This window comes from Pseudopodoces humilis, chromosome 2 (genome assembly GCF_049639895.1).
Source record: "Pseudopodoces humilis isolate 2021_Gansu_Grassland_sample_001 chromosome 2, ASM4963989v1, whole genome shotgun sequence".
Classification (NCBI taxonomy): domain Eukaryota; kingdom Metazoa; phylum Chordata; class Aves; order Passeriformes; family Paridae; genus Pseudopodoces; species Pseudopodoces humilis.
The window spans coordinates 110,961,108-110,987,852 of NC_142201.1; the positions used below are offsets into that span (position 1 = coordinate 110,961,108).

The following is a 26,745-nucleotide window of genomic DNA, read 5'->3' on the forward strand; positions in this document are numbered from 1 at the left end:
AATGGGATGATCTTTTCATCTTTTGGAATTCTGATGCAGGCAGTAATATGCAAGACTCTTGTCGAATATGGAGAACAGAAGGATGTGAAATGAAAGTATGGTAGAACAGCTTTTGACTTGTGGCATAATCATGGGTATAAAGAGAAAAGACACCCATCACACGACTTTTTTGTACTTGCCCTACAAAATGCCCACAAAATCCACTATGATTAAGCAATTTCTCAACCAGTGTATTTTGCAATAGCAATACAAAACACAATCAATTAACACCAGTAAAATCACAAACATCTAAAATCAGACTAAAATATCTAAAATTTCTCGAAAACTTAAATGCCAATATAATAAAAAATAATAAATGTTACCACAATCTTGGAAAGATCCCACACCTACAAAGAGTCTCTAGTTGAAAGTATATTGGTGAACATATTTTTTTTACATTTGACCAGTTTTCATTGTTCACATAGGCAAACTCTCCACCCAAACAGTATCTTCTACGTAAAAGCAGACTATTTCTTTCCAGACTCTTTGACCTACCTCCTCTACACAGTTAACTGACCACAATCCCACCACTCCACAGAATTGGGAAACTTTCATAAATTAGGTATTTAGAAGGTTTTTCATCCAACAGATGCAGATTGCTTTCAAAATCACCATAATTCTCTTCTCTTTCCTTTCTGTGCTGTCAATGAACAGATTAAATGTCAAGTTTTATCATTCTCAATTCCATCCATTGATTCAACTTTTTATGTCTCAACTGTCTAAAATAAAGAATGTTTCATGACAGTAAAAGGCAGTTTGTCAAGATCCTGCCCTGCAAGGTACCTGCAGCCCTCTCAGCCTATCTCTTGCAAAATTAGTAGCCTTTCTTTATCTCATCACTCAGCATGGGAATATTGGTAAATTTTTTTGTGTTAGAAGGACATAAAAACTTGCAATTTTAAAATTTGTTCTAATTATTACATAATCTCTTAGGTTTATCAATGGGCCAAACTTCCAAAATTGTAGATAATGCCACTGTGCCATAATCAATTGGATTTACCTGCCATATGATCCATTTTACTGATCTGAAAGATTTGTCTCGTGCATTTTAAAACCTCATCTATCTGAAGCAATACTACACTAAAGCTTTACCATCATTCTTTATCGATTTTTTGGTACAAACTGTCTCCCAAAAAGCAACTGGTCTGTCAAATTTATATTGAAAATATACTCAGCTACTAAGCTTTGTTGGAATTAATATTGTAGCAAAACATCACTGTGTATTTCTCAGACCAATGTATTCCACTGTAAGCTGAAATATTTTGACTTTGACTGTTTAATCTTTATCGCATCAAGTTCACCAATTGTCCTGTGTCACTTTAATGCTCTTTTGTATTACTTACACTGATTATCTTGAGTTGTTTTTCTGACAATTTATTTATATTATACACATGATTCTTCTGAAGCACTCTGGACACCTGATAAACATTTGGCCTGATGTCTTGTATCTGCTTCACCCATTAGCATGAATAAAAACCAGAATCCTGATATACTACTCTGTTTGGTAATAAAGTCATACATAACACCAAAAAGTAACAGCAATATGTACCAAGACAAGATTACCTTGTCATTCATAACTTTAAACAAATCATTTTATTATCTGTTGACAAGAATCTTTTACATTGTGACTGTTTTTTCTTAGTTTTCTTTTTCTCTTCAAATGATGACACCTTCAAAATCCCTGTATTGCTATTTCAGTGCAGATTTCATCATTTAAATAGAGCAGTGCCAGCCTAGTTGTCAACATCTCTGGTTCTTTAATCTCAGTTCTTGAACATGATTCCCAATGATTCCTTCATGACACACATGCAATATTACCTGGTCTAAAAAGGGATGCGCTAAGTCCTGTTCCTTGAAGTGGTTAAGTAGTTACCATAATTTCCTTTATAGCTTTCATGCAAAAAGTCTTGCCAACTAACAATCTAAACACAACTTTTTTTTCCCCCAGAAATTTCCTAGGGAACATTTTAGCATCCATTTACTGACATCTTCTTAACACAAATGCACACTTGCAGTAAAAAAGCACTTCAGATTTAAAATTAGATGCTATCATACAGCATCACTGTGCTAAAAGACAAACATCTCTCTTTCTAAATTGTTGCCATTTGGAAAAGAGCACATTTGTTTTCAATATGTACTTGCATACAGGAAGGCCAAAAGTTATGTTTCAGGGGTCTGGTCAGCTTGGTATTCTTTTGAATTAGGGTTTTTTTAAGGGTGTGCAATGTGTTTAAGATATTTTATGTATTGTACATGTTTACGGTTTCAATGTTATGAACATGAACATCATAAAACTCCCCAAGTCAAAAATCACTTTCAATTGATATAGTATTATTATACATTTATTTTTTTATATCTATATCTAATCTATATCCGTATCTATCTATCTATCTATCTATCTATCTATCTATCTATCTATCTATCTATAATATATGCATACATGGGCAATACAAAACCCTCCCAGTCAGCCTAATTTTGGTGATTTGGGAGACTGGAGCAAATCTTCACTCAGTGTTTGATGAATTTCAAATTTCATTTCACTTCAAAGGCTGGCTGTAGCTGAAGGTATTTTAGAGATGCTGGTCAAAGTTTAAAGATGCAGGCTACATATTTAATTACAAGGTATCAGTATTTTCTAAAAAGGCAAAATTTTACTATTGACTCAGAAAACTCAATCCTAATACTTATGTAATAAATGAAGCACTTTGTTATTAAATTATGCTAGGTATGGTATGGGCTTTTTTTGGCTTTTTTTTTTGTTTGTTTGTTCATTTGTTTGGGTTGGTTTTTTTTGTTTTTGGGGGTTGTTTTGTTTGTTCTGTTTTGTTTAAAGTCCTTTACACTGATGTCACCACAATTTCTTGGTTGTCCCATTTTCCAGCTGACCAACTGTCGGTTTCTGTTTCTGGACATGATTACAAAAGCAGCCCAGAATGTGGCAAAGTGAATGCAGAGCAGATTGAACACTGAGGGGAATCTCAGCACTGCAGCCAGCAGAGATGAAAGTGCTGCAAGCCCACTGACAGACTGGAAGGGAAGAGAAAGGAACCAAAGGAAGGGGGAAACGCAGCCAGAAAACTTGTGAGACAGCACGTACGAAATAGCCAGACTCCCAACAATTTGGAAATAATAAGTTATTCCTAAAAGGCAGCACAGCTCAAGACTGCATGGTCATGGAGAATTATCTTCAGATATTTATATTAGATACCATTACTGCTATTAACAAGTCCCCAGCTAATTAAAAAAATACTCTCTGCATTTAATATAGTATTATAATTAATCTGTAAATAATCATGGTTACCTAAAACAGTGAATTTTCCTCTTGAAAATGAATTTCATTATCAGGCTACAAAGAAAACCAGAGGAGAAATGTGGCATGTGTCCATCACACCTTTATTCTTGCCTAATTCCAGTATTCACACAGCAAAATTCCTTTAGTAGTTTTGTGTAGTGTTATTTTTTCTCCTAGTCAGACAAAATCTAACAGCCCTTTAACAAGGTATGATACCAGATATATGAAATATACTGTCCCATTGATTGAAGACTGATTTCCTTACTCCTAATCTTCCTTACTCAGTGCTTGGAGTAAAGAAAAATGCATAGTATTTCTACAAGGGACAACAAGACATCCTTCATAATTCTCAAATTTGAGTCTGCCCTTTCTGCGGCACTCAAAGCAACATATGAGCTCCTGTTGTAAAATGCCACAGATTTCTGACAAAATGTTCTTTGTGAAGCCCCCATTCAGGGTGAATGGAGAGTGTGATCCATGGATGCAGAGTGTAAAAATTAAGTGCACTAGAAGAGACAGGCCTGAAACTAAAGATACAGATTTTTAATTTTTTTTTTTTAATATGAATAGCTCCCTGTTATAGTGTGCTTCCCTCCCTGACAGAAAGTGCAGTAAGTAAAAAAAGTGGTAAAATTTAGTCCCCTGCTTTCTTTAATAAGTGAAAAAAGACCTGGGGAGTCCATGAATGGTAAGAACTTTACATTTGCCTTTAATTTAAGGTCTCAAAATGCACTTTACTCTTTAAAAGGATTTTTAAAAATCCTGGAATTATGAAAATTTGTGCCTCAAATATTAGATCAGATCACAATGTTCTGAGTTGGAAGAGAGCCACAAGGATCAGCTAGTACAGCTCTCAAGTGAATGGCCCATATGGAGATCAAACCCACAACAGTACAGAGTCTAATAGAGGAAAATAAATTAAGCATGAAAACCTGCACTGACAGTATTGTGTATAATCTTCCAACTTAAAACCTTATCTGATGGGTAGAATATTGTGTCAGTCAGCACTGGTTGTGGCATTAAATTAGACAAACTAAGATTCTGAATGAAAGTTTTCTTCTAATGCCACATTCCCAAGGGTAATGAAAGTATCACACAGAATTATGAGCTTTACAGGGCTGTGTTTCCCTTTTGGTATGACCCACACAGGACCTAAAAATGGTTGAATGCCCCTTCCAAGGAATCCAGGTGGGATGTAATTGATGCAGAGTTTTTATAGCACTGTTCAACACTCTTTCCATGTTATATGCCTAATATCATTCTTAAAATTTAAACAGCTTTGATATATCAGTGCAAATGGAGGAAGATAAAAAATGAGAATTAAATATTCAACTTTTGTAATGAAGTGACATTCAAGAAATCAAAACACACTGTTCTTTTTCAGCAAAAGAAAAGCCAAAAAAAATCTACCCAAAGTAATTGAAAACTGTACAAAATACCCTCAGAATTGCACAGAAATAATTTTCACTAATATCTAGAAAAATTTGTGGTGTCTTTGATATCCTTGACCTTATTCTTAAAGCACAAGTTAGAAGCTAATCCATTTCCTCTTCACTAAAATCACAGAAAACAGCGATTTCAACAAAGGATTTTGCTTCTTAACATGTGGTTTAACACTTATTGTACTTTTCTTCAAAAATATTTTAGTTCTACATAGCAACTGCAACAAGCTGTATTTAAAATTGTAACTCCAAAAAAGGAATTAGAAGTCATTTCAGATGTAACTATTTGTTTTAGCTAAAATTCAGAAGCTTTCCAAAAGCATCCCCTACTTGATTTTTAACATAAAATCTTAATGTATTTTTCCATAATTTTACAAGAACCCAAATTATAAAATCCTGTTTAGTCAGCATATATATTTAAACATTTTGAACCTCTATACAACTTATGTATCAGCAGGATGTAGGTTAAAAGTTGAACACAATTACAAAATTTCATTGAAATGTTCACTGACTATTAAAGTGCTCAGAGATTTTGGACTAAATTTCATATAAATGTTAAATCATTCTTGTACTGCTTTCAAAAAAATGTCCATTCTCAGTTTAAATTTCTGTTGTGAAACTTTCCATTAGTTTGTGGCAAGTGAACTAAGGCAATCAAAGTAAGGGTTTTTTTTACTTTCTCCCAACACATCACTAATAGTTGCTTTACTTTGTGAAGAGAAAATACAAATAGGGATATTGAAAAGAAAAAAAAAACAACCCTTTTTTTTTTCAGTGGAACAGTTGAAGACAACATTTTTCTGGGACTGCAATCAAGCCAAATAAGCTTTCTAGGCCTCTATTCTTTGTGTAACATAATGCAGTTGATCTTTGCCATGTATTTAAGTAACTGTTAATTGATGTTATTCAATTTTTGTCATTTTGTCAACCAAAACTGCAATTCATTACCTTTAGTAAGTGTTCCTGTGCCTAAATTTGTCTTCACAGAAGAAATTCTGTCATTTTTCTGTCTAACCTTAACTCTGTGGACATAAAACACGTGATGAGAATTTTAAAAAGCCCTGCTATATACAATACCCAAAAAGGCATAAATATGATAGCAGTGAAAAACCTGCCTCAACACTCTATAAAGATTCACAAAATTCATCTCATTGCTTGGGATTAAGTTGATATCCCTTTATTTTATTGTATGTTCATAACTTTAAAATACATGCAGGAAGTGACAGTACTCCAAGGGAGTCTAGAGATATAAAATTTAATAATCACAGATTATAAATGATCTCTAGCTCAGGCAACCAGGTTGTAGATTCATGATGATTTCCATGAGGAGGGAATACTCAGATCAAAGCCACCACAGTAACTCTTACCCTGTCATCTTGGCTCTTCTGCAGCAGTCAAAGCAGAAAATCCTTCAACCTCATAAACAGTTTTCAGTACATAAAACAAAAAAAAAAATCACGAAGAACAAAACATTTTCCCTCAGAAATTTCCTGCACTGACCCAAGTGGGAAAAAAAAATTGATTGTTTCATCTACATCAAGCACTGATTGTATACTGTGTGTAAATCAGCAAGACTTGAGATAAAGCCAAATTTCTCATGGCTACCTGAAATACATTAGATTTTTTACTGAGGTGGTTTGTTGCATGCTTGTCTTAACATACTATTATCTATTTCACAAATGACTAAAGATATACAGTATTCTGCAGGTGAGTGCTTCTGGAAGAACTTCTCCATTGCATTTTTCTTTTTTTCTTCCTCTTCAAGAAATGTGTAAAGTTTCACAGAAGCTCAGCTTTCTTTTCCAATTATTTTTGATATGTTTTATTTTTAGAAGCAAAGGGAAAAATGCCACAGCAAAAGAGCATCAGAAATTCAAAGCTGAGGTAGGGCACTGAAGGGACAAATTCAAACACTGGGTTTTACTGAGCAGCACAAAGAGTAAAGTAAATTCCAGAATGTGCTGTAAGCTCAGAATAGGTAATTGTGCAACTCAAGTGGGCCAGACCTAAGCACATACAGTCCTAGAGGAGTGTGGATCTATGTGCACATCTCATGCTCACATACAGTCATGACTGTATATATAAAACTCAAATGCCTGCACAAAGTAGAAATAACCAGCTTTTGGGCTGACAGCTCGTAACTACAGCTGCTGAAATAGTCCTGCTATATTCCATTGTGGAGAACTGAAATCCTGGAAAAACAGCTCGTGCTTTTGGAAAGATTCTCTTCAGAATCCTGCTCCTAAGGCTATGTCTGTGCCAGTGCAGTGCCAGGGCTGGACATCTGCTTTTTTTCCTAATCGCTTACATCTATGAGTACTCTGACACAGGATGGATACATAAGGCCAGTTCCTAACAAAATTTAAACATTACATTTTTTTGTAAAATTCAATTACTTTAATTTTAAGTTTCACTTCAAAAGAAATTCCTATACCTTTAGTGAGCAACAGGTTTAAGTGTTTTTGTAAGGTAAAGTTTCAAGCACTCCCATCACACAAGTAAATAACAATTAAAAAAAAAAAAAAAGACATAAAAATAGATTGCCAAAGGAACCTCATTAGTTTCTGGATTTATAGACTAAAATCTGCTCATGCTCCAGTCAGAGACTCAGGTAAGAACAAGTATTTCAAACAGCTTTGTGGAGACACCCATCTTCAAAGCCAGGGCACAGATCCTGGTTTATTTAATAGCTCAGACATAATTTCATTAGCTGTGCATGAAGTGCCTGCTTTGAATTTACTCATAGACATCTTATTTGCTTTTAAGTGGTTTGAAAATATTAATTTGTGATGGCTGCACAATGCACTTTGGTACAAAGGCCTCAGAGAGCTTTTTCTCCTGGGACTGGTGTATTCATAGGAGCAAGGCTGTGCAGAAGTAAAAGTGCAGCTTCTGCCAGCACTCATGTCTAGGGTTTTTTCTCCTCAGATAACAAATTCTGCCATTACAGAGTGCCTGTTGGTGTGGAATTGGTGCTGCACTGAATGGGCTGCACCACCTGTGGTTCAGGTGGTGGCCCTGTTGGATTTTGTCAGAAATCTCCAGAGTTTTGCTCCAATGGGCAGCATAAAGAGCTGGTGAAGCTCACAGCCTTGTTCTTTGCCATAAATCAAATACTGCATTACATGGACTAGCACTGTTACCAGCTATGGCAACTCCTACACTTGATTTTATCCAGAGGAATTCTAACATTTGAGCTTCCATGAGGAAAACAACAAAACACATGGGATTTCATTATGTCTCTAGTTTTCCTTAACAGATGCAAAGCTCAGTATGGGCAGTGGGCCTTCTATCAGGAGGGCAGAAAGCCTGAAGTCAAATGATTTTGGGCACTAAGAGCAGAGGGAAATAAACTGAAACAAGAACAGCAAAAGCAAGATAAATCTTGATGCAACCACATGGGCAGTGAAAGCAATTGCCCTTAGTTATTTTGTCATGGAATGAAAAGCTAAAGCTAATCCCCTTAGCCTTTCCCACGTGGAAGTGGAATCCAAAACTAATCCTTTTACAGTAGCTATACCACATGAAATGGGGTGTTTAAACAAATCCCCTTAATCATCACGGCAAGAATCAGGGAGCTAAAGTCAATCCCTTTAGTAGCCTACATGAAAAGGGAACTAAAGCAATCTCCTTAGTTATGCTACTGTTAATAATGAACTTTATCAAGCCTATAAAAATTTTGATACAAAATTATTAGTAGCATTCTTCTGATATGCTAAGAACCAACAGAAGGATGCAGTAGCACCTATAGTACAACATTTCTATCCAATTTTTATGGCATAAAAATTTTACTGCTCACCACTTCATGACCTATTAGTCATAGCCATAATGCAAGAGTATCCATGTATCCATCAGCTGAGAGGGACACAAAAAGTTGGAGTTCTTCCTTAAGAAAATTAAGAAATTGTGAGTATTCCTTATAGCATGGAAGGCTGATGATAAGTAGTAACAGACATGGAGAGAAATCACTGAACAAGGCCAAATTGAGCATATCAACACATTATTCAGCTGTTGTGTCTGCTAACTTAAACTTTTACCTTTTTTTTCCCCTTCCTCTACAATATGCCCAGCTTTTAACACTACTAGGAAGTCTAAAAGAAACATTTATTGGACTTCTTAAAAGACAAAACAAAAGGTCAGGTGGAACACATCTGCTCTTCAAATGCTGTTTTACATCTAAACAGCACTTGTGATCTTTCACTTTATTTCTGCAAGTCATGTATTATGTTTTAAACTCCTAGGATAGGATTCTTTTGGTTAAATACAATAGCAGAGGATTATCCTCTTAAATCTAAAATACAGTTATAAATTATTATTCATAAATACATGGATTTTATACTGAGTTCCTTTCTATTTTATTCTCCATGAAAGTATGATTATTAAAAATAATTATGTTTCCTTATTAGCAGCCAATAGACATATATAGAAACTATCTATTTTCCACTTTTTGAAGTAAACTGGTGTGAAGAGTGTCAAATTCTGCTAGGATTGCTTACATAAATACATAATCCATGTGGTAAAGGCCTCTGTACCCACCTGGATCCCTTTGCAGGATATTAAATCATGTAAAAAGTGTAGTGTATCTTCTTATATCTGAAGTTTATTCTCTGTATTCTGGACTAGCAACCGCTGCTCACTTCATTTCATTAACTGCTCTTCAGAGAAGGGTTTTCAAGCTCAAATGTTGTACCAGAGGTTTGAACATCTACTGGCAAAGAAGGCAAAGCAGAGGATAATTTCTTCAACAACCACACTTTCAGTCCAGCTGGAGTATTTTTTGTCACTTAGTGAGAATTCCAGTGGAGCAGAAAAACTATTTGGATACTGTATTTTCATCCTGGCAATGGTTAAAACTCCTGGTACCCACAAACATCCTACAATCCTATCATTTAAAGCCCCATCAGAACACAAATTATTTACTGCAATTTGCAGAAGGGACTCTGTATGCTTAAGTATGTAAAAGAGGCTTAAAGAATGCTTAAAGCTTGATAATCTGGTTACTTCTCTGTAAGTTTAAAAATTCATTCCATGTATTTAGACATCTGTAAAAGATTCAAAAGTAAAGTTGGCATGGTTTAGGTTTTTTTTTTTAACTTTCTTTTCTGTTAAGTCTAAGTAAAGGCTTCCAATATAAGGTCAGGCTACTGCAAATCCTTAAGAATATATTAATTCTTTTGTTCTTCATTATACATAGAAGATCAACTTTTAGAATATAAATTATTCCGGGCACTAAAAATGATAAAAAGAAAGCAGCAGTTTTGTTAAGAGTTTCCCTAAATTACTGAACACAGCATCTGAGTAAAAAGCAGCAACTGGTCATGAGACAGTGAAGCATTTTCTGCTGCTGCCAATTTTACCTTTCCTCTTAGAAAAAAAAATAATTTTTGTGGCTTTGGAACAATTCAGAGAGATTTCTTTTCAAAATACCTAGATATTTATCACCTACTTTAGCATTTATGAGATCATTTCCTAAACACACAGGAATTTCAAAGGGTATTTCCCAAGAGTTCAGTGCAGCAGTTCTGAAGTCTCTGAAAATACAATGGGGTTCAGATAAAGAAGTGTTCAGTATGCACCTGGAATTTCCATAAATATTGCTTTTCTTCCACTTTATTTTGTTCTGGCTTTTCCTTGATTTTTTTACTGAGGGCAACACTCAGTTTGTGATTCTTTCTTTCTCCAAGTGTCTGCACAGTGAAGGCTGAATTATAACTGAAAATATTATATTTAATTTGGAATATATATATATGAGTTTTTTGAATTTCAGAATATTTGCATGACAGAAATCATTAAATTCTAGAATCCAGCACTGCTTGAAAGACATCCAACAGAACTTAAATCATCCATTCTTCCTCCTTCAACCCACTGTGTTTTCCTTCTCAAAACACAATTATTTCTCTACCAAAAAAAAAAAAAAAAGAAAAAAAGAAAAAAGAAAAAAAAAGAAGTAAGAATGTGTTAGTTTTTTTAATTTTCGCTAAAATATACTTTCTTTTTTTTTTACTGCACTTTTGGGTAAGGCAAAACATTGTAAATGTGTGAATGCAAGAGATGAATGTGCAGCCTACACAGACTTGAAAACTATCTTCTGTGCACTGCATGCATCAATGTGCAACCCATGCATGCTACACTTATTTCTTTAAATTTCCAACCAGTCTATTTTTTTTAAAAAAATAATACAGAATTAGCATTCATTCTGTGGAGCTGCACAACCAAAAAACTTAAATGTTTACTGTGCTCCACTGGTTAGAATGGTTCTCACACCTAAAATGAGAAACTTAACAGAAAACAGAAATCCTGAAAATACTTGCCTTCTTTTGCTATATAATATATATTGAAAAATAATCACTATATACAATAAATTTTGCCTTTACTAGAAGTGTGTATGTACACAAGACTATTTAAATTAAACAGGAATGGCAAATTAATGCAAAAAATATATGCAACATTACTATCATCAAGTTCAGATTTACCACACCATACACTAAAATACAATGAATTGCATTTGGTTGAGCAGTTCAGAGACTGCTTCTAATGCTGTACTATTACAGATTATATATGAGCTGTAAGTATATGGCTATTCTCTACTGGAGCATACAAATTTGTTCATAATTCTCCTCCATTATAGCTGCTTCCCAATAAGTGATTTGTAGTTTTGTATTTAGTTTTTGTTTGCTTGTGTTTTTGTTGGTTTTTTTTTTTCCTTTGGTAGGTTTTTTTCTGGGAGGTTGGGGCTTTTTGTGGGGTTTTTGTTTTGTTTTTATGACTTCATTATTTAAGTTAGGAATGGTTTAGATCCGTGACTGCACAGTGGCAAGCACCAGTGGGCCCAAAATGTGTTTGCAGTATGTAAATAAGAACATGACCATGGTATTCAGTCAAGCCCCTGTGGAATCTGCAATTAGATGATCCACAAAAATATAACCAGGACACTGTGCAAGTGTATGTACAAAAGAAAAACTGAGGATGACAAATACTATCTCATTACAGTGACTAGCAAAATTTTGTGAATTTACCTATTTTGGCTGGACCATGCTACCATAACCCTTCATCCATCCAGCAGACTCTCAAATTCCCAGCACAGCCACAGCTAATTCTGTGGCCCCACAGCTTTCCAAGAAAATTAAGATTTTTGCCATTTTACCAGGAAATACAGGCAAAACCTAAAATTTAGATGTGCACCAATCTACCTGGACAGTGACAATTTCTGGGACATTCAGTTTTAAAGAAAAGCCTTTATGGTCTAAGAGATGCTTCTAAAAGAAACATGGAAATTGGACTGTCACAAGCATCTCATATGAACAGCTGCAACTCCTTTAAGAAGGCTTTCCTAGACATTTAACTGGATCATGGATATACCTAATTTTTTAATCTCTGCAGATGGAAATTAATCTCAAAAAACTTACCCCTTGATTTAACCTTTTTCCTCAAATAATGAGTTGACTGTCAAAAAGGATTCTAAATATGGCATTGCAAAGGATGGTATCTGATTATGCCCAAATTACAGCTCAAATACGTGACTGCCAATATTTTTTCTCTGTGAATTCCCCATATTGTGTGAAAATCTGATTAGCTTCCTTCCCTTCCCTTCATCCCTGTTAAATGTTCTGACAGCTAAATCCCTACCTTCTATTAAAGATCTTGTTAAAACCACAGCCTCTGTAACACCTCTGAAATTCTGCTGGTGAGCTTTCACAGATGTAACTGCCTATCTTTTCCACAGCTGAACTGCTGTAATAGGGGGAAGAATTTAAGAATTTCAGATGTTTATTTTTTTTCCCCTCAAAAAACATCCCCAGCTCTTAGTTAAAACTTTGCTTCTTGCTACTTCTGCAGCATCTCCCCATACAGGTGCAGCTCTCTGTTCCACAGATTGTTCAGAGTGTGCCCAGGTGGCCAAGGAGGCCAATGTCCTCCTGGGCTGGAGCAGGGATAGCGTGGCCAGCAGGAGCACGGCAGGGACTGTCCCCCTGTACTCGGCACTGATTTGAATCCTGTGTCCAGTTTTGGGCCCTTCAGGACAAGAAGGACATTGAGGGGCTGGAACGTGCCCAGAGAAGGGAATGGAGGTGGGGAAGGGTCTGAGTGTTATGAGAAGTCACTGAGGGAGCTGGGGAGATTCAGCCTGGAGAAGAGAAGGCTCAGGAAGGACCTTATCACTCTCTGCAACCACCTGAAAGGAGGAGGTAGCCAGCCAGTCTCCTCTCCCAGGGAACAAGTGTCAGAATGAGAGGAAATAGCCTAAAGCTGCACCAGAGAAGGAGGTTTAGATTGGATATTAGGATTTCTTTTTCATGGAAAAGGTTACCAAGCATTAGAACAGGCTGTCCAGGGACACAGTTGAGTCCTCAACCCTGGAGAAGTACAGAGACAAGTCAAGGTGTCACTTACAGACATGGCCTAGGGGTGGACTTGGCAGTGTGACTTTGCAGTCAGACTCAGTGATCCAAATAATTTCCAACCCAAATGATTCTATGATTTGTTTGGAAGAAAAGTGAAATGCTTTCAGGTAGAAGTCTTTCTATGGTATTGCTGTTTTATCCTGGTAACTTCCACACAACTTGAATTTTAATTATGTTTACTGTGTCTGTCTGGGACAGACTTAATTTCTTTCCATCTGTCCTTTGGTGCTATGTTCATCCTGGTGACCAAAACGGTGCTGAGAACACACCACTGTTTTATTTAGGAAATAAGTACTAAGTACATAAACTTCCTTCTGTTTATAAATACAGTTCAAAGACAGTCTACTTAAGAAAATGAATAGTTAAAAATGTTAAGTATTGTAGAAGAATGTTCCAGGATGTATTCCCCCAATCGCTTTCTGATATATAAGTTAAAAGATGATGGTGAAGATGGATGAAGCTGCATTGAAAGAAATGTTTCTTCTCAAGGAAAACCTCAGTGCCATCTGTGACAAACAGTACCAAGCCATTCAAAACTCTTGTTACCATAAACTACAGAAATATCTCCTAATTAGCTAAGAAGCAGCTAAAAATAAATTGTTGATTAATGCATTTACTGTGAAACAATTATTTTTACAGAGAGGGTAGTATAAACTGTCTTGTAGGGAAAAAAACAGTACTTTGACAAGATCAGTCTCAAAAAATTCATAACACAAGAAAAAGAGTAATACTGTATATTAGTGACAGTTATTAAGAAAAAAAATCCCCTTTAGAATGAAGATACTCAAACCAAAATTATTTCCCTGGATAAATCAATAGTAAAATTACCAATTGACAAGGAAACTGTTCAAATAATTGTGGAAACTAAAGTACTTTCATCATTCACACAGCTGTCAAATAATTTAGAGGACTTCCAGTAGGTTCTTTACTGCTGAGACCATACATTGTGTCAACTATGACAAGTCAAGGTAGCTTTTAGAAGTCTCTTCCACACGTAGATGTCTCAGCTTTGTGCTGTGAGTCACCTTGCCCTCCTTTTAAACTGATTTTTGGAGTGGCTGTACACAAATTTGGCTTGTTCAGCCTGGAGAAGGCTGTGGGGGGACTTTACAGCACCTTCCAGTGCCTAAAGTGGGCCACAAGAGAACTGGAAAGAGACTTTTCACAAGGGCATGGAGTGTTATGATGAGGGCTAAGGGCTCTAAACTGAAAGAGAGAGGGTTTAGATCGGATATTAGGAAGAAAACTCTTTCCTGTGAGGGTGGTGAGGCCCTGGCACAGGTTGCCCACAAAAGCTGTGGCTGCCCATCCTTGGAAGTGCTCAAGGACAGACTGGATGGTTTGAGGTTTGAACAATGTGGTTCTGTGGCATCCTGAAACTGGACAATCTTTGAGCTTCACTCCAACCCAAACCATTTTATGATTCTATGGCAGAAATTTATCAGGACTGAGCAGATCCTTATGGTAGCAGTCCCCAAACCAGAGCTTCTGAGCAAACTTTGACCACAGAATTTTGTTGCAATGATTAATGCAATGGGAAATAAATAGTATTTCTTTTTGAAGTTATGCTGAAGACAGAAGGAAAAAATCCCACCAGCTGCAGTTGAATAAGGTATGTTATTTTATTAGTAGTACTGCTAATGTGTAAAGGAATGTTGTGGACCACTGCATTTCAGCTGGACTTTCAGGTTTTTTAATTTCTTTCCTAGTTCCTAACTGTGTCCCCAAGGTCAGCAAACTGACTTTGGTTAAAATGCTCGCTTTTGCTTCACATGCACTTGAGACTACCCACTAGCTCCTGTTCACATCTTCTTCTGAAACACATGAACTTGTGTCTTCCCATTTTTTGTACCAATCAAAAAAAAACCCCAAAGCTCTGTTCTGTATTTTCAAGGTTATGGAGTGAAGTGACAGTTTGGTGAGTAAAGATCTCCTTTCATAGTGCATGCTTTTTCATAAATCAATCGCTCATTTCGAACTATAGCCCCAAGAACAGAGGAAGTATCAGATGTGTCCATTATTAAGGTAGAAATTTTAGACAGCCCATCATCACTAAGAAGCTAAACTGGAACTCAATCAACAAAAGTTGATGCTATTGACCTCAGACATATTAATGTTTTATGCTGGATTTTTTTAAGTCTAAGCACTAAATTCATTACCTATTGAAAATACAAGGAAAAAAATCTGACACGCAAATAAAACACATTTGTAAGAAAAATCTATTGCATTCTCATGCTTCAGGAAAGATGCACAAATAACTGGGAAGAATATTTAATTTAAAAATCACATATTATATTCCCAAGACATAGATAACACAGTTCTCTTTGCAGCTCAATGATGACCAAAACTGCTGAAAGCTTACAAATGTTATGTCATTAATCTACTATAAATACAAAATCTGGCAGGCAAAGGTTAAGGTTCTGCAAGTTCCAAAAGGACCTCCTGATTTTTTCACCCCACTTCACCCTGGCCTGTTAGTTTAAAATCTCTGAAGATACTCAGTATTACCCAAATCAAAAGCATTATTATTTCAGTTGCTCTTTAATTTAATGAAAACATTTATTGTGACTGAGTATGCCAGTAAATTAATGACTTCTGCTAATGTCACAGGCTCAAGAAAACCCATCATCCCATCCTCCTAATATCAAAAATATTCAGCACAGCAGTAATCATACGTCAATGACATTTTTCTTACACACATAAACACCACAAAAACACTTAAAAAAAATAAAGGTTTGATTAAAGTTACACATTAGATTTCAATAGTATCTGAACAAAATTTCTTGCCAAAAACACCAACAATTCAAAATCTGTCACTCTCCTTCACGAAAACAAGAAAATCATACTGTGCCCACCATGGGACAAAACAGATTTTTATCACTATAATCACACCAATGATCGTGCCATATTCCGGATTATACTGGGACACAAGAGTAACTCAGATTAGACAGCACTGTGAACATGAGTCACCATCCCTGGAAGTGTTCAAGAAGTGTGTGAATGTGGCATTTGGGGATGTGGTGAACACAGTGGTGTTGGGTTAACAGCTGGACTCAGTGATCTGAAAGGTCTTTTCCAGTATAAATGATTCTATGATTTTATGCTTCAAACCGCTTTTCTCCCCCATATTTACTCTAGCTCCATTTTTTTTTTCAAACCACTTTGTACATTTTTGTGAAATATTTTAGTAACTGAATCCCAGGGTCTTACTGAAATGTAAACTCCTTTATGTATTCTAGTAAGTGCTGCCAGTTCTTAAAAGACAGAAGAGGTCCTAAGACACCCAAAACCCTCAAGAGGCTGCAAAACTATTGTTTAGGGTATGTATGATGAACCAAAAAATTCATGTTATAATAGCTGTGTTTTAAATTAACTTGGAGTGCACATGTTTTTGTGTTTGCATACTGTGGCTATTTTGGAGTACTTAAAGCCTTTAAGAATTCACACAATAACTGCAATTATACTTTGTGTGCTTTCCAAATGTACTGTGCACTTCAATGCAGCTCATCCCAGTGCTCAAGCAAAACATTCCTCACTGGATTTTCTCATCGTGTTAAATGACAGTCCTAACTTTCTGCTAGAGCAAAAATTCCTTGATTCATTTTTCATCGTGGTGTATGACAGTATTTGCTTTGTCTGGGATTTTTAAAGGAAATAAAACTTTCAGAATTGTAACTCAGATTGCGTGAGACTGCATACAAAATGTAAAACACAGAAGTATCTGTGAGAGATGAAAATTATGCCCAGGAACACAAAGAGTAATCCATAAAGTTGAAAACAGGCTGAGATTAAGAAATGTCATATTGCTTGAAATCCCCGAAGGCAAAGACACAGAAGGCATTTTATAAAAATGGATTATTAAGGTGCTGAGGGTAAACAGTTTCTACTTCCTTCTGGAACAGAACATGGCAGATAAACTGACTGAAAATGGAACAAGATGTTTCTCTCAGAAAAACAGTATTTTCTGAGCTCATTTCAGAGAAGCAAGTAATTATATGCCTCATACACAAGAATCAAGAGATAATGCAAGGCAGTATAAAAATAATTGGTATGCAGTATGTACACTGACATCAGAACTACAAGTTAATGCAAAACATGTTAAATGCTCAAGAACAGTGCATCTTACTTTAAAAGTGAAATTCCAAGTGCCCCTAATACTCTGTGACATGCATTAGCTGGATGGAAAGAAAAAAAACAGGTTCTGAAAGTGTAGCCACTGGCAAAGCACTGATGGTTGAATTTTAGAGGGTAAAAAAGTTGCTCTACCCCATGCTCACTGTTCCCAAGGTTAACAGACACTATTAATGCTTTTGTTTTTTGATTTAGGTACTCTTGTACCATATTATCAGATGCTAAAGTCCATACTGGTTCTCACTTACTCCATAAAATTTTTGTTCCAATTTGCAGAACAGAAAATTATTTTTCCTTTTATTTCACAAAATAATAATAATAATAATAATAATAACAATAACAATAATAATAATTTTTTTAAAAGTAGTTGTAACACATTCCTCCAGCATAGGATTTTTTTATTTTGAAACTTTATGATGTGTAACAGTTAGAATTGGATTTAAAGTAAGATAGATACTCAGTACTCAGAAAAGCAAGAGAAGAACATAATAATGCATATGTAATCTGTAATTCCTACTCACAACACAGGCAGCTCCAGTCCCAAGAACAACTAAAATCTTTCAGACAAGTCTATATTGCAGGAATATCCACCCAAGTACAACAGTCATTCACTTCCAGAGTGTCAGAATGCCAAAATCCAGACCAAAAAAAACCAAAATGGTGAGAGACTTACCCCATTTAAGGGAAATGTTTTCCATCCTAGTTCTCCGAGGGCAGTTGTAGTATCAAGTAACACAACTGAAAATGGAAAAAGAAATGGTGTTTGTGGTATTGCTTGGATTAGACATAGCAAAGTATTAAAACAGGAAGGACTGAAGTTGCCATGCTCCCCACGTTCATTTGGGCTTTCATGGCTTACATTCCTTAACTAAAAATGCCTCAAAACTCATTAAAACCCCTAAATCTTTTGCAGAAATCACTGCCAAATCACAGTACACTACTGATATTTAACCATTAAAAGATGCCTGATCAAACATGCACATTCCTACAATCCCTTGCTCGCAAATCTGGAAAGTCTGCAGCATTAAAACTAATAAAATACACAGTTTCAAAAGTAAGTTGTTTTATTTTATGAAACCCATAAACTTCCCAGAAATAAAGTTATAGAATTTACAAACCGAGAACACAGAAAGTCAACTTCAGTTTCTCTCTTGCATGGGGTATCACAGTGTTAATATCTGCTGCATATATTTTGCATCACTTCTGTCATATTCATGTTGGATTTTTTGAGATATGATAGGATGTCCATTATTGTATATTACAAAATGTGTCTGCATTATTTTTATGTTAAATTACATTAACTTCCTTTTTCGTTTCCATTCACTGGTGCTAAACAAATTCTATATAGCACATGAGACATTTTACCCACAGGTACTACTGCCCTCTAATGGAATTGCTTCATCTGACCCTCTAACTTCAGAAATCTATGTATTAGATGTATACATGAATAAATGTATTAGGATTTAAACACAAAATTAAGTATTATACAGGGCACTTTATTTTAATTATTGAGTTGGTGTGTTTTGACTGCCGAGTTCCTCCTTACAGCCCACTAATTCCAGTTCTTTGAATTGTTAGATGATGGAAAAAAATAATTAAGCAATTAATTTGAAACATGACCCCAGTATTCATACAATTGTTGGGTTTATATTGCCATGTGCTATCTTCCACATCTTGTTTGTCCAAATAATCAATGTACAGCTATCTATAATGCGATTCTATAGAGCACTACAGCAGCAGCAGAACCAGCTCATGTTTTTCTGCCTTATGGAAAAGGCACCTTGGCATGGACACTGAACTTGGCAGCTCATTAGAGGGAACCTGACCCAGCATCTTCCCTTCCCTTTTGTACCAGTGACACTTAGAGCTCCTCCATGTCTGAATGGATGGTGACTTTTAACCTGAAACTGAGATCTGCTGTCTCGTCAACAGACTTAGAGGCAAGTAAAAAGCTCAATATAAACAACATAAAAGCTTAATGGTTTACGTGAAGAAATAATGATATTTTTTAAATATATTCAACAAAGGGAGTAGTCTGTTCTCCACTTCTTCACCACTTCACTGTATAAAGCTTTGTGAGTAATATGAGTGAATTAACCATTTTTTACAATCCCCATTTTACTTTTTTAAAAAAACAGATCACCATCCTCATTGACACCTGCTGTTTTCCACTTGCTTAAAAAGCTGTGATTTACAGCTGTCATAGTATTTTCTATTTGTGTCAGACTACCATGCACTGGTGGAAGAGTAAAAAAAAGCATCTTCTCACTCGACATTTGACACAGCAGTTTCCTGTGTAAAACTTTTAAGTTATAATCTACTATTACCTCAAAATAAACCCAAACAAACTGGGTTTACGTATTTCTTTTTCATAGAGAGAACCAACTGCTCAGCAGGTTTCTGAGAATGTTTCACTTAATCTTAAGTGTTTGTTTTCTCTTTCCCATCTCTTTCCCCCTCCTCTCTCCACCCAGAAAACATGGACTATTTGTTATGTACTTTGTTTCCAGCTAAATTTCAATTTATATCTCACTCTTTGTCAAGTGCTATTCCTATGGATCTGCAGGTAGAAATAAATTTTCCTATGAGCAGCATTAGGGTTTGAGGAGTCATTTCAGTTTTACAATGTCTGTGGTACCTAGACTGCAATTTAATAAATATCATCCAGTGGAACAAGACCCAAAATACAGAAAGGAAAACTAAATGAAATGAATGAATTCATTTCTTCAGTGGAGCCTGAATTAATTAATTCCTTGCCTGAATTAATCAAGTACTACTTGAAGGCTCAAAGCTATACATTTAAAAAATTAAAAACTAGAGTAAATTCATCACTGAAAGTATATTAAGTTTAGACTTAATTGAGCCATGATCTAATAATATTCCTCATATACATTTACCAAATGATCCCCAATGAGTAATCGAGTTTCGTTAAAATACAGTTTTTGATACATTTGACATACCAAACTCTTGAATGCTCACATATTCTTGCCTCTAGCTACCAAATCTGTAAGAACTGGAAAATTCAAACTAACTGGAGAATTCTCCAACTGGAGAATTCAAACCACCAAACAACTACTAACCATGACTAGAATGGTATCACCTGCAGGATCAGAAATGAAAATAATAAAAGTGGAAAGATTGTCTTTCCAACACCATTTGTATTACATGACATAAAATAACCACCCATCAAAAACATGCAAATACTGAAAGATCAAGTAAATCTGATGTTTATGCCAAAGAAACGCAATCTCCAGTGAAGCTGTGGATTCAGCAGGGCCTGCTATACAAATGAGGACATGGATAAAGCAATAAAATCCTCGCACACTTCAGAGGTTTGGAGTTATCTCCATGCTAGACTTCAGGGAGGGACAGAGACACCCAAGCTAGCTTTAAACGAGGTGATCAAGCAGCAGCCTACCCCCAGCAGCACAAACCTGATGGCAAACAAATCTGCACTGCCAAGGCACTTCCAGCAGCTCTTATGGCAGAAAATTCCCTCTGTCAAAGAGCTCCAGGCTAAAAGGAATGCCAGCATGTAAACATCTGAATTACACACAGGAGTGGAGGCTTCCCCTCTGCCTGCAAAAGAACTGGAAATTCACATGCAGAGAATTCTAAAAAAAGATGGTGGGCACTACTCCTATGATGCTTATAATGAGAAAATTCTCTGAAAAGCTAATGGGATCACAAAGTCGTATTTATTGACCCTTGTCCCTACATTTACTTATTTATGCACCTTTGTATGCCATAAAAAGCTCCATCCTTCTTAAGAAAAATGTAAAGTGTCCATTATGGACAAGCCATTAGCTGCCAGCATAAACCGAAGTATGTCTGGAACTACTGCAGTGAGTATTTTATGGGAAAAGCTGGTTGAAACTCAGCAATGTTATTGACATTAGTGACATCCAACCTCCACTTTTAGCAGGCACTTTTCTGAGGTGATGGCTCTAAAACTTGCACAGTGAACAGGAGTTTAGGTCTGCCATTACAAAGTCGCATCACAACTCAAAATGAACTCAAAGATCCTTTTAAAAAACTCTGGATAAAAGAACTCAGATTTAGCACTTGAATGTCCTTTCTTAAATAACTGAACTGGGGATACTAACACTTGCCCAGCAATAATATACAGACTTAAACATACATCTGTAAGCCTGTTGTTTAAATACCTGCACACTTCATTCTTAGAAGTGTTTAGCTTTGTTTTCCAGCACATACTTTAATAGATACTGTGTTATTATTATTACTCATTATGGCGTATTGAGCTGCAGTTTCCTTTATTCTGGACATTATCTTACACTGCTATTATCAGACTTTACAACTGAAATTAATCTTTTCAGAGGTTTTACCTGGCCCCAAGGAAACTGTTTTACCTAAAATTACGACGAGGACAGCTCCAAAGACTGACAGGGTGGAATTTTCATTTTCAGTCCAAAATACTCTTCTGAAGATGAACTCTGCAATCGTCTCTGGACAACCAAGGAAAAAAGTCTTCCAAACATTAATTTCACCAGTTTCTTTTCTTCTTTTTCCAGACAGGGTATGTGTGAATTAACACAATACATACAGGATTTTGGACAACTTCGTGGAATCACAGTCTAATGTCGGATCACCCAGTTTGATCCACTCATTTTAGACATTTCACCGTTACCTCTAGAGTGGATAAGCCCAAGATTTGCAAGGAAAGCAGAGCAAATACACAGATCTGACGACAACACTAAGAACTCGGGAACATCTCATCTGTACTGTGTAAAGGACACCCAAAAACCCCCTGAAAGTTTCAGTATCTTCCAGCAAGGTAGGGAGGCATTACAGATGACCCCTAGAAATGTGCAAACCTGGCACCTTTTTTTGTCCCTGAGAACTTTATTACTGACTGCAAAGTTTGTATTTATAAGGCAAACACAGAGCTTTTGAAGTCTCTCACTTCCAGCCCTCAAGAGAGTTGCTGCTCTCTTCTGAAGTGTCTGTACTTTCTTTCAGGTTTTATGGGTTGTTTTTTTCATTTTTAAGAGAGGATCACATGGAGTATTCTGAAATCACTCGTTTTAACAACATGTATTAAGAGTCCTGGCTATTTTTATATCCTGTTTATGTATCCAGGGTCACAATAACCTGGTTTTTTGCTGCAGCACTGTACTCACAGGCTGTTATTACTCTATCTAGATCACCACCCTATACAGACTCACTCCTTTTCATCATTATTTTTTTCAGTTTGGGTTATGTTTTTGCTGTTGAGTGTAAAAAGATCCATTTGTTTATACTAAAACAAGTTTCATTTGCAAGGGCTGACCTTTACTAAGTGAGAAAAGCTCCTCCCCGTCTGCACACGCTCTTTCCTTACTTGCTACTCCTTTTGTCACGTATTGAGTTTTTATTTATTTTCAGAATGAAAAATGTTAGAATACAGAAGAGTGTGTATCTCAAATTCTGTGATTTAACAGTCACTAAAACTACTTTAAGGTTTCTTATACTTCAGGGGTTTTTAAAAGCCATTAGTTTAAAAAAAAAAATTAAGCTTTTTACTGTCAGAAAATTCTGTCACTCTGTCATATTCTGTTATAACATAAAAAACCTCAACATATTACTGCTGTGGCTTGCCTGCCCAAGGAAGACAGAAAGAAGAAGGGGATATGCAATATCCAAGTTACCTTGGCAATTAACGTATGATCAGCTGGGAAAAATTATTTAAATGCTTGGATTTATGACCAGGCCTGTTTTCCATAAACTAAATAAACTGGCATTCATTATATTCATTATACACGTATCAATTGAATCCTTTTACATAATTTTCATTATTTTGCATGCAACAGCTATCTGGTTTAGGCAAGATTAATGAGATGCAGTAATAAAGTATGAGGAGCACCTGTCTAGATAGCAATTCTGCCAGGGAAGTGTACAGGAGTCACAGCAAATCTGAGAGTAAACAAAATATTGACAATGCTGTTTGCCTGAGATAAGCGGGATTAGAGCCAGCAAAATAGAGAGAGTAATCCTTCCACTCTCCTCAACATTTCCAAGAGTTTTATGTCAGACTCTAAGAAAATCCTTGCTACCCTACAGTTGTAAAGAAGAGGGAGAGCTGTGACTAATTGGGAAGCTGGGGAATCTCCACTGCAGGAGGCTTTTAAGACACCTTGAACACTGTCAGGCCTGGTTTCTGCATAATCTCTTGTTGCCTTGGGGCAGAGCAGGGGAGATAAATGACTTCCCCAAATGTGAGTTTTATAAAAATCTAGTTACCTGGTTAATGGTGCTTCCCTTTTCTTTTCAAACCACAACTCTAACACCTACGCTTTTCCAATACTCCTGAATTCCCCGAGTCCCCAAACTCATTAAATTTACCATCAATAGCCCAGAGATGTCCTCAGCCAATTCTTTCAGGACTCTTGGAAGAAAACTATTTACACCAGATGGGGAGTACTTCATATTCTTCATCTTATATGACTAAATCACTCATTTCTGATTTTCCCAATTTCAAACACATTATTTTCTGCCTCTTTCTAAAAATAGTTCAATACCATTCACACAAACATTTTTATTCATAATGCAATAGAGAAATTCCCATTATCCTGAGTGTTGTGAGACTTGGGCTTTTACCTAACACATTTACTTTTTATTTTCAGTTTTCTACACTACCTATTTTCTAACATGTGCTAATTTCCACATGTATCCTCTCTTTTTCATTAATAATGAGAAATATTTATATTTCTAGTTTCTATTTCATGTTGAGCTGTTACCCGAAAGTGGCCTTTTTTTAATGATCAATGATTTCCTAATCAAGAACTTTTAAAAGCAGTTTCTACATCACGTATTTTTTTTCGTATTTTCACATTCACACAAACACTTTTAAAATTCTCTTCTATTAAATGAGAACTGGCCAGAATAATTTTTCATGTACTAAACCAAACATCCCATTCATGATACATTTATCTTCTCAGTGCTAAGCAGTTTGCAACATTATTAGATGGGGTTATGTTAGATAAATGCCTGTCTTTATCTTGGTACTGTTTTACTCCATGACACGAGGTCTCCAGTGAGAATCTTCAAAACCTAATTCCCCCACAGCACCATTTTTCTTTCCATACATGACATACAGATGTTTAAGGAATAATTTCCCCTCTTTTCTCATTTGATTCAGTTATGTGGCTCAGTCTTACTTTTTTCCACAACTTCCTGGATAGATATAATTTGATATCCTGTGGCTTTGAGAAAACAAGATTAAAACAAACAATGGATCTTTTGGGAAAACAAAAACAAAAAAACCCTAACAAACAAAACAAAACAACATAAAAAAGCCACCACTCACCTTTTACATGCAACATTCTTTCCTAGAACACATTCTTACCTATTTCTTAGCAACATCATTTTTTAAATTAAATTAAAATTTATCATATTACTGAGACAATAGAATTATCCTTTCCATACCTTACATGCAAAGATGCATGTTCTCCTTTGAGGAGAAGGCTGCTATAAACAACCTGCTCTGTCTCTCTCTGGAATGGAAACCAACATTTTCATACCCAATAGTTTCAGTTTTACTACATCCTTTTTTCATACTTTCCTCTATTCTCACTTTAAAAATCAGCATGAACTCCTTTATTCTCATGTTACATCATTATTAGCATTGCCAACCATTGCAAAACCCTCAGTTACATGAGTTACACCCATCTTTCTGAAACCAGGATTTAAAACCAGATCTAAAAAAAAATTGTCAAGCTCTAAGTTAACTTCAGGGTTTAAAGTTTTCCACCACAAACATATTTTAACAAGAGCATTTTTCCTCCCTTAGCAATGCCATTTCACTGTAAAATAAGCAACTGCAATACTTTATAGACCTACCAAAACATCTGATAATTACTGTAACTTACAATTTATAAATACCTAAGACAGACAATTATTTTCAATAAACACGAATCCTTGCACCCAAAAGAAAGAACAGTAAAATTTTGTGTTCTTTTTCTTTATTTTAATCCCTGTCTATAACTCTGGCAAAGATATCCAAGTGGGAGGAGAAAATCAACAATTTATCAGTTAAAGGCACATAATAACAGTCCATAAAAGACTCAGTCTTCCCCATGGAAGGTGGACTCCAAGTTTTATTTCATGAATACCAAATGAAGCCTTGGAAATCCACTTAATGCATTCAGTGGCACCAAATGCACAGAGAAATTCTGTCAGTGCAGAAACACATGACAATTTCTGCACTGAAATCTTTCTAGGATAACAGTTACAATTCCAAATTGTACATGGCTGTATCTTAACTACTTACTCTACCATCCAGCAGGTTATTTTGCTCTAAGACAGCTGTAAACATTTTGTATTTTGAGGTCTCACACAGGCACTTGCTTCTCCCATGTGAGTCTTACTCATCAGCACAAGAAAAAAATAAAACTACTGAGGTAAAAAGAAAGCATACTCACATCCAAAATAAATGGGCTTACCTCAGAAAAAGATGAGGCCCCAGGTTTTCCTCAGGTAACTGTGGAATGGAAAATGAGTAGGTAATGCCCTACCTCTCCTAGCCTGAACAGAGCTTTTTTCCTCAAGAGCAGCATCAATGTGATTTCAAAGTGATTTTGTTGATCAGTGCACTTTCAGACGGGAAGGCAAGGCAGGAGAAGGTTGTGAAATCCATAGCTCAGCCAGGGGGGATGAATTCCTGTGTTTGTAATGCACCAGAGGGGGCTGAGCACTGCACTGTCAGCCCTGCAGGACAGGCAGTCAACACAGAGCTGAGGAAGTCCTGGCAGGCAGAGGCAGATTGCTCTGCTTTAATGTGCCCCTCACAAAGAATGAAATGGGGAAAAAGGGGTTTAAGTACCAGGGAAACAATGTGTTCTTACCATTGACTCAGCTTTAAGATACTCCTTTACAGCAGAGATTGCTGTTAAAATGAAATGAGATAAATTAATGCTGTTCACAGCTCCAGAAAGCAACACAAGAGCTGTATTATTTTCTATGCTTTTAGTTTCACATGTGTAATACAAAAAGATCAAGAGCTAACCCTGATAAAAACAGGAGCCACAAAATGATGATAGGAGCCCAGCTGCCCTATTAAATAATTTTCACTCTTCCTTGAAAATACTAATTGATATTCAATTCACCATCATGTTCATGTCAACAGCAGATTACTGGGCAGCATTTCCTAAATGAACACGAACACCTGACAATTTTGTCAGCCCTGTTTATTAACCTAAGTGTATATCTTCATTAGGGAAATTAGAAACAACTGAAATTCAGACAAACAGATTTCTCTTTCCTTGCACTGGTAAATGACTTGTGTGTTGAAGCCTATTCTCTAAGGTTGGGACTAATGCTAGATTTAATATTCTTCGCTTTGCTGTTAACCTTTTTTACTCTGCATTCTTACAAGGAGTTTCTTTTATGTCTTTTATTTTAATACCTGTATTGAGTGGTGATAAAATGAACAAAAAGTTAA

The 26,745-nt window shown here is 35.9% G+C and overlaps 1 protein-coding gene across 3 annotated transcripts in view; it reads right to left on the reverse strand.

The window, feature by feature from the left end:
- LOC102113376 (ephrin type-A receptor 6) overlaps nt 1-26,745 on the reverse strand; it is a 385,909-nt gene that overhangs the window by 340,858 nt on the left and 18,306 nt on the right. For all 3 annotated transcript variants that reach the window (XM_088052284.1, XM_014253507.2, XM_088052285.1), the window contains exon 2: nt 17,980-18,044. In XM_088052284.1, coding sequence (XP_087908410.1) covers nt 17,980-18,044 — 65 coding nt within the window. The remainder of the gene's footprint in view (nt 1-17,979; nt 18,045-26,745) is intronic.